At 40.6% G+C, this 17248-nt stretch overlaps 1 protein-coding gene across 11 annotated transcripts in view; it reads left to right on the top strand.

Annotated features, from left to right (window-relative positions):
• Positions 1–17248, top strand: part of RBPJ (recombination signal binding protein for immunoglobulin kappa J region) — a 143775-nt gene that overhangs the window by 97427 nt on the left and 29100 nt on the right. The window contains exon 1 of one of the 11 annotated variants that reach the window (XM_004936138.5): positions 1675–8520. The exons of 9 other annotated variants lie outside the window; for them this stretch is intronic. In XM_004936138.5, the coding sequence (XP_004936195.1) occupies positions 8468–8520 (53 nt within the window). In that variant the 5' untranslated portion in view covers positions 1675–8467. Of the gene's footprint in view, positions 1–1674; positions 8521–9277; positions 15279–17248 lie in introns of those variants that run through there. One more of the 11 variants, XM_040699295.2, reaches the window with a different exon arrangement.

The raw sequence follows: 17248 nt of genomic DNA, 5'->3' as shown, positions 1-17248 counted from the left end.
GTTGATGTGCAGCAATGGTGCTGTTGTTTAGTTTTTTTCAGCTGCAAAACTGCTGCCTCAGTTTGCTCTCTGATGAAGCAGTTGATGCGGCTCTTTGGCTGAAGCACTCCTTCCCTCTTCATTCTGCAAAAAAAATTAAGTAGGCATGGCCTGCAGGTCTCAGAATTGAATAGTGGTTCTGACCAGCCAGTCTTGATGTGTGCAATCTTTCTCCTCTGATAAAAGGAACCTTTGAAAATTCAAACTTGCGGCTCTGGGTTACGCTTGTAGAAACAAGAAGCAAGCACTTAAAGCTTTGTCCCAGATCTTTGTAGCTCCTTGTGACTCTGATCTCTTCCTTTTTTCAGCTGCTTTCTTAATTTCTGTCTTGGAAGCCAAAAGTAGCTTCATGCTTTTCTCCTAAGAGTTGAGTCATGTATTGACTTCTCCTTTGCCAAATATCTGTAATGAAATCCACTACATTTTCTTCTGCACAAAGCTGTTTATTGCATTGTCCACCTGCTTTTTGCCTTTGTCTCATTCCTCACGATTCCTTATTCTAACTGTGTTGTACAGTGTCTACATTTAATTGTATCTGTTAGAAACATCTTGAGGACTGAGAGTTTCAAGTGCCCCCAGTCCTGGCACGGTATCATACCTATGAGTAGCTTGTATTCATTTGCAGACTTCAAAACTTCATCTGTTGGGTGGCATACAGGTTCTGAGCAGTGGTGCTTGCTTAGCTGAGCTGACGGACCGTGTTCATTTTTCATTACAAAAGCAATTGGGATAACTGGAGCTCACAGACCCTCTCACTGCTCCTTGTGTATTGTGAAGAGTGGGGGAAAAAAGTCTTACTGTGTTCTTAAAACTTAAAAATATCTGGTAAAGGAACTGTATTCATGGCAACAAAGCAGAACTGCATGGAACCATCAGAAGCTCTGTCAAATTGACTTTTTGAAAAGCAAATATGTGACTAGTTGAACCTGGTTGTGCTTTCTTCTTGGGTTGCTACTTGCAGTTATTGAAAGGTTTGTATTCTCATACCGCACCTGATGTTGGGCTTTCTGCTCGTGCCTCCCATATGCCTTCAGGTCAATGCCTGCAGCTGCTGAGCTGTGTGATTTGCACTTTTCAAGTGTTGCTTCAATGTGGAACTGTCTTTGCCTGCGTGTTAAAAGTTCTGGAATGGGATGACCTTTAAACTCTGATCATGCTGATAGTGCTTTGTTGCATTGGGGTTCTCCTATACATCCAAGGCAGTCCTATGTTATAGTTGAATGCTCCCTTGGTCTCTTCTCTGCCCCTCTGGTCCCCGTAGCACGCAGTATACATCCTTTGCTGTCTACAGCGTGCTTAGATCATGTGAGGGTACAGTTATTAATAAAGGCTGTGTTCATTCCTGGCGTGAGCATTGGGCTCAGAAATCCCCTGAACTGAAAATAGTCATAGACAAGGAGAGAGTTTCAGGGGAAGTACCAGCTAGGCTTGTCTGGTTCTTACTCTTCTTCTGCTGTCCATTAATCCTGCTGTTGGAGATGAGCAAGTGGTCTGCTGGACTCTTAGCCATACTGACTCAGCATAACACATGCATTCCATAGCAGAGGGAGCAGAGGGCCTTGAGCCTCAGGTGTACTGTGTCAGCTCTGCCCTTCTTCCTCAGTGCTGCTTTTACTCTACGTCCAAAAGGGGACTGCTGGAAATGAAGGGATGGACTGGAGCTGGTGAGGGAGGGGGCTCAGCTGTGTAAATACTGAAGTAGATCCTGATGTACATACTTGTGTGTGGAGGCATTCCGATCTTTCCTTTTGCTTCTCTTGAGTTTCCTACTTCTGCAAAGCTGGCTTTTGTTGTCTGACAGTATTTTGGAGGTGGGAAAAATAGATTTTGCTACCTCAGTTTTTAAGTTTTTTGTCTAATTTTTCACTTAAAAAAAAAAAAAGTTATGGAAACACTTAAGGCTTACGGCCTTACTGCTTTACATGTGTTCATGTATTTAGCTGTAGGGAAGTTGGTCTTTCTCCTCCCCCAAGGGAGTTTCCTGTGTATATGGAAAAAATACAAAGCAGAAGTGAAAGATACCTCAGGCTTCCAAACCTGCCGCTCGCATTTCACTTCTCCCACTACCCTCCTTCTCATCATAGAAACAGTCCTGCAGTTCTTCCTCTGTCTCCACAACAATACCAACTCTTTAAAGAGTTACTCACCATCATAGCTAACATGGCAGGTAGCTTGACACATGCACAAAATTATTGCAGCAACCTGTTAGCCACTGGGGAAATTAAAAAATAAAAATAAAAAAATACATAGTGAATTAATTTTCTGGTGTTTATCTTCAAATTGCCAGAATTTAGACTTTCTTCAGGCTAGTAAATATAACATAATTTGCTACCTATTACAAGAGCTTTATAGTCATAAGTAGATTTAGCATTCAACCCATGTTGTTTTTTTTTTATTGAAAAATACACTTGAGGCCGGTTCCCTAAAACTGTGTGCACATGGAGATGACAAATTATTTCGTAGCTGATGAGTTTTGAAGTTCTGCCTGTCTTTTTTCATTGACATCAGTATTCTGGAAATGTCTGCCCAGACCCTAATTTTTGTAGAACTCAAAGCAATGTGCAGAGCTGAATTATGGGTTCCAAAGTTACAGCGAGGATGGATAATCAGTTCTCTAACATGAGATTAATTTTTTAATAAACTGGGAAGCAAAAGCAATGAAGGACTCTTTGCAGTTAGTAGGCTAATAAGCATGTCCATATTTTCCAGAATGCATTAGTGGCTTGGAAGAAGACACTATACAGCCTCTCTGTAGTGTTCAACTCCAAGCCACAGTTTCTAATATAGGTCACCCCCAGAATTTGCTTAGAATGAAACTTTCTGTTCATTTATCTTGGCTGCATGGGCATCTGTACACTTTAACCCAGGAATTCAGCTTCCCTGCCTGATTTCTGGCCCTTAATTATTGCGTTTGTCCATGATTCCCATTTTTCTTGGAGAGCTCAACTGCCCCGTTTGGAGCAGCAGTAAGCAGGAATGGCAGAAAGGGAAATCTCACCGCTGAGCAGTGCATTCCATGTACTACACGCTTGGCATTCCCTTGCTGGCTATCATTTTTGAATCAGGCAAGGTACGAATAAGGCAGTGGTAGCTGCTAACTAAAATGCCTTCTGAAATTTGGTGGTTTTGTACTTCAAAACAGCTTTGACAATTTACTTTCCCTTCTGGCCTGAATGTACTTGAAAGGATGAGACAATGTTTTGAAAAGAGGTTGGGTTCAGAGCTCAGCAGTTGGGAGCCTTCGCAGCACTGCTTAGGCACGCTTATCATGCAGTAAAATCCTCACACACGAATTGGTGCCAGCACAAGCATTTTTCTGGGAAATCTGTGTCGTGGCAGACCTGGGCAAGAGATCATGTAAGATCTGAGTACTGTTGGGTAAAGCTTCCTTCTGATGTCCTACTGATGGCTTAGAATACCTCCGTCTGGTGAAGTTCATGTTAAAAACATTCTTGTTTTCAAGTTGGCTTCATAGTTTATAATGTACCTCATTAAGATTCAGGGAGAAGTTTTACCAGTAATTTGCATCTGTGTGGAGTTTAAACTCGACAAACCTGAAAAGCAAGCCTACTTGAATTAAGTATGATTCACACAATTTCCATTAAAAAAAATGGACAATAATAACTGTTCTGCATTTTGTGCTCTGCAGATTCTTTTTCTTAGGAAAAATAGCCTATAAAAGCTATTTTGGCACAAGAGAAATGTGTAATTGTGCAAGAGAACTGCAATGCTATAATACCAGAGGAAAGGAAAAGAAGGTGTTAGTCTGCTGACATCTCAGACACATAACATGAACTTTTCATTTGAGAATTAGAAATGTGCTGTGATAAAGAGTGAAGGTGTGTTTTTGGAGTGTCAGTTTAATTGCCCTGTTCGGTAATCCCTGACCCATTTAGAATAACAGTTATAAAAAATATTGTTGTATTTGATGGCAGGCATGGTGGAGGTGAAATTTCTCAAGCAATTTGTTTTTAAAAATGAGTTATGCAATGAAGAGTAGCAGTAATTGAAAGTCACTTCTAGCTTATTTGTTCGGAAATGCATTTTTTGTGTTGTTTTTTTTTGTAATAAATGCCCACTTTCTTTTTTTCTTTCCAAAGTCAAGTATTAGTTTAATGGGAATATGAGTTTCTGTCTCTTTCCTGTGTGGGAACACTCCTTTATTACTGCCACGGCAGTCGTTGAAGTCTGAATTGATGACTTAATTTACCCATGAGTCAATTGAACAAACAAACAAACAAAAAAACCCACTGAAGCTTTTAGATGTTTTTAAATGGTCGTTATTAAAATGCAGTTTTATAAATTGCAGGCCGAGCAGCACCTAATTTTGCCATCTTGTGTGATTTTAAAGGTTTAAGAATACTCTGTTTATATAAAATGCTCCCTGGTTGTAGACTGCTAGCACAAGCACAGAGGGATTGACAAAGAATGGCTGTCCTAGAAAGTGAAAAAAGCCTCTAATTCTCCCTCTTTTCTGGAATGTGTGTTTATTGCTGCTGTTTTTATATTCATGGGATGAAGTATTCAGAAGCTTAATTACGAAACAATATACTGGAGATTGATTAATTCTAGGATACTGACAGCTCATTTTGCAACTGCGCCCAGTTAATGTTAGTGCAACCACATAATTCCTGAGTGATGCAAGAAGAAAATGTCTGAAATCTAGGAAAACCTGTAATTTTGTAAAACAGGTTGGTGCCAAGTACAGCTTTGTTAAAGAGTATGCGTGCTCACAGGTTTTGTGTCATCACATCTATTGTGGAGACTAATTTTATTTGACACTTAGAACACAACACAGCTTATGAGCTGATACCTATTCTCTGATTTAACACTGATAATTATTTATGAATTGTTCTACAAATCTAGAAGCAGTGGATGAGGCACAGTTGCATAGAAGTAAGCTTACATAACTGCAGTAATTTTCTTTTAATGAATAGGAGGAGCTGCTTCCATTTTACATTTGGAAGTGTTACTGCAGCATGGAAGTTGGAGGAGGAAAAGAAATGAGAGGAAATAGAAATGATGACGTTGTGTGTTCTTTTGTTGTTTGTTTGTCTAGTTTTTATAGAAGCTTCCAAAACATAAAAAGTTGGTGTAGCTGACTGATAGGCTGGAGAAAGGAGATGATAGGGTATATTCCAAAGGTGTTCTTTAAGACTATGAAAGTACAGTAAAGGCTTTTCTAAATGGCTTTTGAAACTTTTGCTTTGGTAGGCTGAGGATTGTATCATAGAGTTCCTAAAGTGAGATCAGTAAATGCAATATACAAATATTCTTTTTTTCTATTACATCATTTAAAATACAATTAAAATGGTCTGTACCAGCCTTCTCATGGGAGGTCATGTTCTCCTCTCGCTGTTCCTGTTGGCTGCACTGTGGTTATGTTACTGCTTAGTGTATTCCTGCTGAATCAATAAAGCTCGCTTGTCTCCCGCCTCCCCCCTTGAATCAGTGTGTGGGAAGCTGTGCCAGGTGCTGTGTTGGGTGTGTGTGGAAAGGTAAGGGTAGCTGCAAGGAAGCTGGCTGGTGAGACCTGTGCTTGGCGGTGACAGCAGCGCAGCTGTTGCGAAGCTGTGGTCCAGCTGAGATTTGGGGCAGCTGAGACATGAGTGGATGTCTGCTTGTCCTGATCTAATACCGACAGAGGCAGTTGAGAGTAGTGACTCAGCTGTCACAGAAGAACTTGTTGATGGGCCTGTTGAGACTGTAAAGGTATTAGTACACTTCACTGTCATGTTGCATTAAGTTTTGGCTGCAGTTGGGTGACAGTCCTGTACTCTGCTAAGCTTAACTTCAGCTAAGGGTCTCAGTCCACTAACAAGATCTCTTAATTATGTTTAAGACTTGTTTTCTTGAAGTCATTTTCCTTTTCAAAAGGGTTCATTTTCATTCTTGATTTTTAACAACAGATTTGAGTCACTCAAGAATTAAAATACTGTAGGTTATTCAGTTTTATAACTTCTAGGTAACTTAATTATTCTTTGTTTTATTTTCTTGCACAGAGTTCCTCTCTATGAGAGTTACAGTGTCTTCTTTGGCTTCTGTTACAGTCGAGCTTGAGATGACCAAACAGCTTTATGCAACCAAAACCAGTTTTCCCTATGGTCTCCCGCTTCCCAGTGCATTAGGGTGTGGTGTGACAGATGGGTGGGCTGAACTGGCTCCCTGGGAAAGGCTGAGCTCTGCAGGCGGTGTGGTGGAAGCTGGTTGAGGAGATTGGAGCGGTCCTGGCAGCTGGGGACACCGTAAGCCCCTTAGGGACAGATTAGTGTGTTCTCCTTGGCCTTGTACTGATAGGAAGCAGTCACTGAAGTAATGAAGCCTCTTCGATTATGTAGTAAAAAGGGTAAGAAAAAGCACACAGAAGAGTCATTAGCCTATTATTTTATAGAACAGTAATTAGAAATGTTGAGCTGGGCGGCAACTTTCCCTGTCAAGAATCACTTATTTCATCAAGAACTGTTCAAAAGAAATACATACATGGTATGTATGGTTAGTGAGGTTAGGCTGGCTTTTTGAGGATCTTCCTCCTTTTTAAGTTCGGTATGGTTCTTTACCACTTCCTTGCTAAGTCATTCACAGTTTCTGCTTCTGCAAGGTACTTTTGGCATTACTGTGAAGTGGCAATTCAAAGAAAACCGTGAACTTGTTTTGTGCTTTTTCTTTCTTAACTACAATTTTTTGTAAGTTGCCTTCTGCACAGATGATGAATGCTGCTCACCCAGCTAGGAATGGGCTGGAAGATCTCTTTACGGAGAGGAAGCTGTTCTCTGGATGCTGCAGGCATTGATTCAGATGGGGAAAGAAAGCAACGTTGAGCAAAACCTCAGATACTATAATGTACAGAAAGGTTCCTATATTGACAGGAACCCAGTTTTAACAAGTGTTGTTCCGAGTCCAATTTGTGACTTTAGTCAAATGTTTGGCATCAGAAGCAACAATCAGTGGGGTTTTTAGAATTGGTTCCTTGTGCATCTAAAACTGTTCTGCTTCAGACTAAATCTTATTTGGTTGTGATCGTGGTCAGTTAGTAGCCATAAAAAGCATTGTTCTATTACTCAATAGCTGTGTTCTTACCATATTTGGCAAGTTACTTTATTAAAAAGACAAGAGAGTGGATTGGTTTTGTTGTCATTATTAAAGGCCAGGTGATAATTCTATTTATGGTTTAGTAGGGTACATAGAATCACTTTCTTAAGAAATAAAAATCAACCTCTCAGTTGAAATATCTGTTTGCAGGTAACGTGCAAGGTGAGATACAGTGGGAAGTAGACAGGGCTGGAGGGAAAAGAGGAATTCTAAGCACTGTATGCTCAGCAAAGTGGTTGTCACTGAAAGCTTTGAATGTGGAACTCTGCTTCAGACTATTTTTGTATGAGCAGCTTACCATTATTTTAGTGGCTAATTGTGTGCACTATTTTTTTTTCTTAATGGTCACTTTTTTTTTGAGTGGATGAAGATAAAACTAATCAGCCTTATATTGCACATTCCTTATGCAGTTGCAGTAGCTGTGGCAGATTTCATTACATTTTAGAGGCTGAGATTCTGTTGTCATGCTGATTTTTTTTCAACCTGGTAACTCTTTCAGCTGCTGAGATAAACACGTGCAAATCTGTAGTTTTCCATGAGCATTTGAGCCAACATCAGGGAATCAGTCAAAAAGATTTGTATTTAATAGAATTGTTATAAATGGAGTCATTTCTGATGGTGTTTCTTACACTTCGCACCATCCTACCATTTTAATGACATGCTTTAAGTTGATTATTTCTAACTTCTTTAGTATACTTGAGATTATTGAGGTATTGTAGGTTCTTGCAGCAGGTACCTACAGCAAAAATCAAAGCAGGGAAAATACATCTAGTGAAATAGGTTTAGTCACTTTATTATTCCTGAGTAAGTTGTCATTCCTGGCTTTCTTTCCTTATTGTGGCACAGTTGTGCGAGTTCTGTCTCCATTGGACTTGACTTTGATTTTTGGAATCATGTGAAATCACGATGATTTACTAAATGAAGGGTTTTTTTTTTTTTCCTAAATGCAGCCTGACTAGTACAAACTGGTGAATTTGCTTACTTCTCTAAGTTGTTCAGAAATCAGCCCTTTCACTGATGATAGTGCAAGCTGTATTTAGGTTGCAGTTGTAGTTCTGTGATTTTCTTTTTATGGGGACTGGAAATGAGAGAGGACAATAATGAAAGCAATGTGGGAGGATGAAAGCAAGGTCAGAAAAGGGAGAGGGAGTTTCTAATTGAACCAGTGACCTCCAGTGAGAGGGCGTGACTAAATGAGCCATTTTTTTTCTATTGTATTTATGTCCTATTATTTGATATAGTGCCAGAAGTGTATATAGTGGTGTACAGTAGATTTGTTTCATGCACATAACATGTTCCCTGTGCTTGAGGACTCGGTGAGGATACAGAGTACAGGATCATGCAGTACAGAGATGTGAGAGTGCATGGTTGGTGGCATTCACCCTGGAGCAGGTGGGTCTTTTTTCATTTCCTTCTAGAGAGGGAATGCTTAATGTATCATTCCAAAACCCTTCTGGTTTTGTGACTTCAGGGCTGCTGTGCTTCTTGCTGCCAAAGTGCCAGAACACAGCTTGACTGCCCATCAGGTGCTCTTTGCAAGGGAGAAGAGGATTTCAGTAGAAGCAGAAATGCTAGTGTTGTTCAAATCTCTTAAACATTGTCAAGTGGTGAGGTTTTGATTAATTTTATCTCCTTCTGTTGTCTGGATAGGAAAAGAGAGTAGATTGGATGAGTAGTATTTCAAAACAAGGTTTTTTTTTGAGGTTGGCTGCTTGTATGTTATGTGTGGGTGTGAAATTTTAAAGATTTTAAAAGTTGGTCAAACTCCTGATCTTCAGAACAAAGTCTTTATAGCAACGTTTATTATGACAGACACTCTGTTTGGGCTCGAAGCTTAAGTACTGCTGGCTCGTGGAAGTGTGAACCTCCTGATGACTGTGTGATGCTGCTGGTTCTTGTGTTTGTCCTGAATGGTGTGCCAGCCTTGGGCCTGCTGGGTGGCTGAGGAAAGCCTGGCGCTGATGGCTGCAGCAGCTCTGTGGGATGGGGCTTCTGAACACCGTTTCACCTGGAGGGAGCAACAGGGAAGACAAAGACAGATGTCACTTTTTCAGTAGCTGTTGTACCACGTAAGTGATCTTACTGAAGTAAGAGCCTCTGATATGCATCATATATCTTTGATTTTAGGTAGTTATGTCTTATTACATAAATCCAGGTATGTTCTTAGCAAAAGAGAGAAACGCTCCTAGGGTGCATACATTACTGCAGAGTAATATGTCTTCAGTGTCTTAGGTATCTTTCATGGAACTGAATAATGGCCAAGGCAATATTTTCGTTGAGGAAGTAGCACAGCAACATCATCTATGGTTCTGACCAAAATGGAAGGAAATAATAGAAGACCATACATGTTTAAGGCATGAGTAGTGTAAGGAATGAAAAACTCCTTTCTCTAAAATGCAGTGTAGATAAAGCCATGGTGTAGGTTAGGTCATGCTCAGCTGTATGGCTTTATGTGATGACAAACTACAAAGATCAGTGGAGAGCAGAGAAAAAATGCATGCGAGACGTTGAGGGGTGAGAAGAGTGATTCTGTGTGGAGCTGTGTGAATAGTAAGGATGTGTGGAATCATGGGCTGAGCGAATAGAGTGACTGAGAAATTAATTATTTCAAACCTATCTTTTAACAGTCTAATTTTGTGTTGATTCTTTGTTGTTGGTTGATGCTCCTAGTGTGTTGTTTGTTTAGCACTGGAAGTTACTGGCAGTACAACCTTCTCTTTCAGTTCGTGATCTGACCTGTGGATAGTGAACATATTTTCATTTTGGAGAAGATAAAATTTTCCTTCAGTAGATCTTTGTCTTAACCATTTTTGTTGTTCATTTATTTGCTGTTTGCATCCATGTAAAAGTTAAGTGTGAAATGTTCTATTTGAACATTAATATTATTAACTGCTTGTGTTTTTCCCCAGCTTAACTGAGTTATGTATCCAATTTTGTCCTCTGTATTAGTCACTTAAAAACTCGGTTCTTCAGGGTGATTGAGTTGTTGGTTTTTTTGGTGTTAATCCTCCAGAACATCACTTTGAGTTGGCAATTCCTAACAGTGCTGCGTTTCCAGCCTCAGTAATAATAATCAGTAGAAATGAGGTGGACTTAAGAAATCAAACGTATCAGGTACCACCAATAGCAAACATTAAAAATGATGTGAATCAACAGATATATTTAATGTGTAATTAACAGACCAGTTGTGGAAGAGAAGAAACCACTGTATGAAATTTCTTATTCTTTTCTCTGTGCCAGCTTATGCAGGATCACAAATGGCCTTCTTTTAATACCTAGGAATTCGCTTTGTGTCTGTGAAACCAACAGATGGAATATTGCTGTCTAGTGATAGATGATCTTTTCTCTGGGGAGTTGTATTCTAACATCTGTGAGAAAATATGGTTGTGTAGGTGAGTGCAAAGAAATATTTTCAATATTTGCATATTGTCTTCACAGAAATAAGTTCACAGGAAAATAGATTTACACTAAGAAAAAAATCCTGTGTTTTTAAACCTACATCTGCTTTTTTTCTTGACGCAGCTTAAGTTGTTGTAAGTAGTAAATGTAGAAATTTGCACATGTAGAAGCTAGAAATATAAAGACAAAATGAGACTGACCCAGAATAGTTGAGTCTTGCTATGTAGATTGCAGTATACTGCTTAACCTTCATGAAATGTTTCTTACCCCCTCTTGTCACATTTAATGGCTTTTGGGGTACCACCTATTCCATAGAAATTAGAGTTGCTGGCACTTAAGTTTAACCTCTCATCAGACTTCATTGTCACTTCACGTTTTAGGAGAGCAGAGGTTAGAGTTTCTTAGGTTCTTTCTTTCTGGCTTGCCTGGTGTATTCTGAAACGTCTCTAGAGATGTTATAAAAATCTGAAGATCTTTTCATTAGGTTCCTCCTATTTCAAGCCTTGTTTCCCCCAGACCTCCTCTGAGGAAGTAAAACTTTCTTTATGTATTTAATTTGGTATTCTTAATCATCACTATCCCCTAATAAGTACCTTGTACGTGTCTCAAAGCCAATTATTTGACAGCTTTGTTTAAGGCAAGTGAGACTTGCCACTTAATCAGTTTCTGGGCCTTATGCGGTCCTGGATTAGTGATTGTCATATTTCATGTCTGACAGTGTGGAGAGGTTTGTGCTTCAGGAGCTGGAACTGTTGTATTAAACAGCCATGGGATAACACTTTGGGTAGGTTTCCTTCTGAACCTTTGTCTGTGGGTTGTTTCCAGAATCCATACTGAGGGATTATAGCCATCTACTACAGTTTATTAAAGAGTTCCTCTGAAATGTTCTGCAAGTGCTGTGATACATGCTGTCATAGAGCCAGACAAATAAAAAATCAGTTTTGCTATTCCGGAAAAATGGTAGGCCTTTGCTCTACCAGTCTAAAACACCAACAAGTTTGAATGTCCAGTTGGAAATGGTTTGACAGCTGGACGTTTGGGAGTGAAACTATACCGATGAATGGGCACTTTGTGCTTGTTCAAAATCTCACACTTGGTTCCTGTGTAGAGAGCATGTGGTTTTCCTTTAGTTTTCCCATTATACTGGGTCTGGCTTGGCTGGAGTTAATTTTCTTCCTAGCAGCTGGTATGGTGCTGTGTTTTGGATTTGTGACCAAGACAATGCTGATAACACAGCAGTGCTTTAGTTGTTGCTGACCGGTGTTTGCACAGCATCAAGGCCTTCCTGCTGCTTACCCAACATCACAGACTGGGAGTATGCAAGAGGCTGGGAGGAAACATGAGCAGGCAGATGACTTGAACTAACCAAAGATGTATTCCTTACTACATAATGTCACGCTCAGCAATGGAAGGGAGAAAGGGGACTTAGGCAGTTCGGACATCTTTTGTGTGGGAGTTTGCTGGGCATCCATCAGCCTGTGGGAGGTGGCAAGTGATTGCATGGCTTCTCTTGTTTTCTTTCAGTCTTCCTCTATATTTCCTTCATTTATTAAACAGTATTTATCACAACCCACAAGTATTCTTGCTTCTTATTCCTCCTTTCCTCTTTTCCTGTTGCACTGTGAGTTGGGGGGAGAGAGTAAACAGCTGTATGGCACTTAGCTCCCTGCTGGGCTTAACTTACAATACCCATGACAATTCTTGCGCGAGGCAAAAATAAAGAGTTGCTTATGCAAGCATATCTGCTATCATGTGTTTTGGAGTTCTTCAGAGTAAGTAAGGTGTTTTGCTTTTATTTTCAATAAGGCTTTTCTGGTGCCTTATTTTCCATAATGTGCTTCTCAGGCCCATTCTCACCTAGCAAGTCTCAGTTTGCCGCTCATGTCTTCCCATTTTCAGTTCTCTTCCCCGTATTTCCCCCATGCTGGCCTCACCAACATACTTTCTTTATGCTCAGCTGTTATTCCTACTGTATTCAAATTTGACAGCTCCCTTTTTCTTTTTCCCTCTCTGGAGACCATTATTTACTGTAAGATCCATGATGTTCTTGCTGTATGCCAAAAAGCATGTCAGACTATAGGCTAAGTGAAGACAGAATTCTTAAGGCGAATTGTTGAAGTTTGTCTCTGTCTGGTTGTTGTAGAAGTATTTTTTTTCTTTTTCAAGGCTAACCAGCTCAATGAGTAAAGGTTAATGGACTTTCTCAAGGGCTGTGAAAAGTTTGTTCTTAGTGAAAGGCTGGTGCTTGGAAAATGCAAAGGGTACAGCCTAGGCATGAGGATGCTGAAGCAGTTTAGTGACCACCAATTTTCAAAGTTGAGACTGGAACAGCATAGGATCTTTTCATAGTTTTGTTCTTCCAAATGGCAGAACATAGTTGGTTTTAATTATTTTTTCCTTCCACAGCCTTGACATGCAGTCACTGGATGGTGGCAGGGGGTCAGAATAGTTAAGGTTAGCAACAGAAAGATTGTTTGACAGAAGAAAGTTGGGTACTGTTAGTTGAGTCATAGAGGAACAGATGCATTTTCTTTGTGTTTGTGCTCTTGTGTAGGTGTTAGAAACGCTGGAATTTCCCATTCTTTCAGCAGTAAAAAACTATCTAATGTGGTGTGTCTGAGTGGGGGGATTCCAAGTAGGATTGGCCATTCTCATATTTTCTGAAAACATTTGAAATGCACCACGTATTTTGTGTCTTGTTTTACCTTACCTGAGAATATTAAAGCTTGAGCAAAACAAAGTTAATATTAGTGCTTCCATAGTTACTTGAGAGGCAGGCAGGTATAGCATGTAAATGGAGTAAGTTTGTTTCCCATTGCTTGTACTTCTCAATGAAGAAGTTTAAGTAGTGGGAAGCTGGGAATTGCTAAATATAAAAGATAGATTTGAAAAGAGGAATGATTTGGGTCATGATGTATAAGCAGTGTTATTTCTGTAGTGCAGAATGTACAAGTGAAGTTAATTCATGCAAACTAACATTAGTAAAATACATGAAGTAATAGAATATAAAGTGGTAGTTGGAGAAAATACAGAACTGGGAAAATAACAGTTTGAACAGGTGCAGCTGTCTGCAGCAGCGGATTATGGCGAGCCTAATGCTGGTGCTCACGTTTGCATTGCTATATGTTAGGAAAACAGTTTGCACTGAATTAGTTCTGTGAATTGTAGTGGTAAGTTGACAGTACAGCACACCTTAAACAGTCATGGATAGTAAAGTTGAAAAGTGAACATTCAATTATACGTAGCTTATAATTAGATCTACAAATTACATGTTTTTTCTTTTTTAATAACCACTAGAGGGAAAAAAAGATGTATTTGTAGTTTCCTGCATATTTTTTTATCCATCAATCTGCATATTTTCAAGGTGTAAACAAAGAGGAATAAGAGTAATGCTGAACATGAAAGGAAATCCTAGAAAAGTGAAGTCCAGGAAAAATCCAAAATGAGAAAAATATTGCAATCACTGCCAACTTTGTCAGGTACCCTTGAAATAACTGTTCTGACCCGTATTTTAACGTGCTAGTCAGATATAAAAGATTGAAATAGGGGCAGTCATAGCTTGTACAGTGTCTGTCATCTAACACTAAACTGCAGATAATGTGTTTCTTGCACTTGCAAATTCTTAGCATCACACAAAAAAAAAAAGCCTTCTGCATGGCGGTTGCTGGTAGTTTTTTCACTTCTGGTTATAGAAGAACTTCTGTTAATAGAAGTATCTATAGCAAATTGAAGATGTATGGAAAGAGCAAACCAGATGAACAGTTAAATGTATGAGAGCTGCTCTGAAAGTCTGAATGTAATGCCTCCTATCTATGAGCCTATGATGTTGGCTCATGATGTCAGAGGCAGCTATTGGTGTTATGACAGTAGAGATTAAACCTTCCCATCAGTATTCCATTCCATGTTGTTGCTGTGTGACGGATGGCAGCAGGGGGCAGTCTGACCAATGGCGTCTGACATGGAGGTGCATATGAAGCAAAGGTGTGTCACTGAATTCTGCTGTGTGGAAAAGTTGGAGCCTACTGACATTCATCAACTCTTGCTGAATGTTTATGGAGACCCAGCAATGGATGTTAGTACCATGAGATGATGGGTGGTGCTTTTCAGCAGTGGTGACAGCGATGTATAGGACAGATCATGTTCTTGAGGGTCATGCGCACCACGAAATGAAGAGTGTCTTGATCAGCTCATCAGCATGTATAGGTGGTTTGTGACCAGGAAACTGTGGATGTAGCTGAGTGTTGGCTTCTGTTTGTTGGAAACCATATGGCAACATAGAAATATCACAAGCTCTTTGTGCCAGGTCCCATGAATACTTATACAGGAACTGAGGAAACACCCTACACAAGTATGTCTGGACCTATTAAACTAAAACAGTTTCCTGGATCACGTCATCACCAGTGATGAGACATGGTGTTACCACTACAAGCCTGAGTCAAAATGGCAGTCCATGCAGTGTGACATTTGAATTCCCCATTGAAGAGAAAGTTCAAGACAGCTGTTGATGGGTAAAGCACGGTCTTTTGGAATAGGAAAGTGGTGATCCTTTTGGATTTCCTGGTAGCCAAACAAATCATCAGCTATGACCATTGTGTCACAATGCTGACTAAGTTGAAGACTCGAACTTCCAGAGTCAGGCCAGTGAAAAGGACAACTTTTGTCTTGCAACACAGTAACGCCAGGCCTTGTATCACTTTGAAGACCATGGAGCAGATTGCCAATCTCAGTTGAACTGTCCTACCACACCCACTGTACGGTCCAGGATTTGACTCCTTCACTATTCCATCTGTTTGTACTAATGAAAGTCTGAGTGCATGGGCAACATTCTCCTAGTAACAACGCCGTCATAGCAGCTGTGAAACAGTGGGTCACCTCTCCTCGTGCAGATTTTTATGAGTGTGACATACAGGCTCTCGTTCATTGCTGTCCAAAGTACATAGCTAATGGTAGTGACTGTGTTGAAAAAGAGCGTTTTATAGCTGAGAATTTGCTCTATCAAGTAGTGCTATTATGTACACTGTATCTGTTGTTGTTTCCGTGGAAATAAATAGGAGGCATTACTTTTAGGGCAACCTATGTAATACACCTGATACTTCCTGTCTTGTTTCATGTCTTATTTACATATCTTGCATTGTACGGTGTGACTAAAAAGTTGATATCCTGGATATAATGACTGCTGTGGGATATATTGTGTTCATGTCAGTATGTGGGGTGGTACAGGAATGTGCTGGTTATTAATATCGAGGGTAGGATGCACAAGGACCAGTCATTGGTCAACATCTCTGCTCACTGGTGACAATGACAGGAGAGAGGGAATGGTGTGGAGCTGTGTCAGGTTGGGAAAAGATTCTTTGCCACAGAGTGGTTTGCTACTGAAACAGGCTCCCCAGGGCAACAAGCTGCCTGAGTTCAAGAAGTGTTTGGACCACTCTCAGACATACAGTTTGAATTTTGGGTGCTCCTACGTGTAGCCAGGAGTTGGACTCAATGATCCTTGTGGTTCCCTTCCAACTGGGGATATTCTGTGATTGTGTAAGATGACATTATTGAAGAGGTAGTAGCTGAATTTATTTACAGAGTCAAAAATTGAACGACTAAGTATGTATAACTACCCTGTTATACGTTGCCCCGTATGCAAAGTGAAAGAATTGCAAAAGATTCACTGAACTCAGTTTGCATCTGTTCAGAAGATTCATGTTGCTACAGGCAGCACCTCTGTTTGTGAGGTGATCAGAGTGAAACCATTAACTTCAGCTTGGATGAACAGGCTGGGTAGGGGAGGCTGGCATGTGGCTGATGGCAGTGCATGCAGTGATTGGTGCTCAGTTTCTGGTCTTGGTGGGCTGCAAGGGGACCCTGTGTATCTCTGGTGTGACTTGATGTTTTCTCTGCTTCTGAGGAAGGGCCCTGTTGGTACTTAGAGGATGGGATTTATTATGTTGCAGTAATTCCAACTGTTCTTTTTGTGTGTAGGTTAGTTGTTTGTACAGTTTTTTTAGACTGTGATTAGTTTATATATGAGATAAAGAGGTGATTCAAGACAACCAACATTTGAGACAGCACCAAGGGCAGGTTGTGCCTGACCAATCTGGTGGCCTTCTATGAAGGAGTTACAGCTTCGGTGGACGGGAGAAGTCCAGTGGAAGTCATATACCTGGACTTCTTCAAGGTCTTTGACATGGTCCCTCACCACATCTTTCTCTCTAAATTGGAGAAGTGTGGATTTGAAGGGTGGACTGTTCGATGGATTAGGAATTGGCTGGCTGGGTGCAGCCAAAGGGTTGTGATCAGTGGTTCTATGTCAGGGTGAAGGCCGGTCACAAGCGGTGTCCCTTGGGGGTCGGTCTTGGGACCGGTGCTCTTCAACATCTTTATCAATGACACAGACGATGGCATCAAGTGCACCCTCAGCAAGTTTGTGGATGACACCAAGCTGAGTGGTGCAGTCGATACGTTGGAAGGAGGGGAAGCCATCCAGAGGGACATGGACAGGCTGGAGAAGTGGGCCCATGAGAACCTAATGAGGTTCAATAAGGCCAAGTGCAGGGTGCTGCACTTAGGTTAGGGCAATCCCAGGTATTTATATAAACTGGGGGAAGATCTCCTTCAGAGCAGCCCTATGGAGAAGGACTTGGGGGTCCTGATAGATGAGAAACTGGATATGAGCCAGCAGTGTGCGCTTGCAGCCCGAAAGGCCAACTGTGTTCTGGACTGCATTAAA

The sequence above is a fragment of the Gallus gallus genome, chromosome 4, assembly GCF_016699485.2.
Source record: "Gallus gallus isolate bGalGal1 chromosome 4, bGalGal1.mat.broiler.GRCg7b, whole genome shotgun sequence".
NCBI lineage: Eukaryota > Metazoa > Chordata > Aves > Galliformes > Phasianidae > Gallus > Gallus gallus.
The sequence above is the reverse complement of the archived record's forward strand: the minus strand, read 5'-3'. Positions and strand labels throughout refer to the sequence as shown.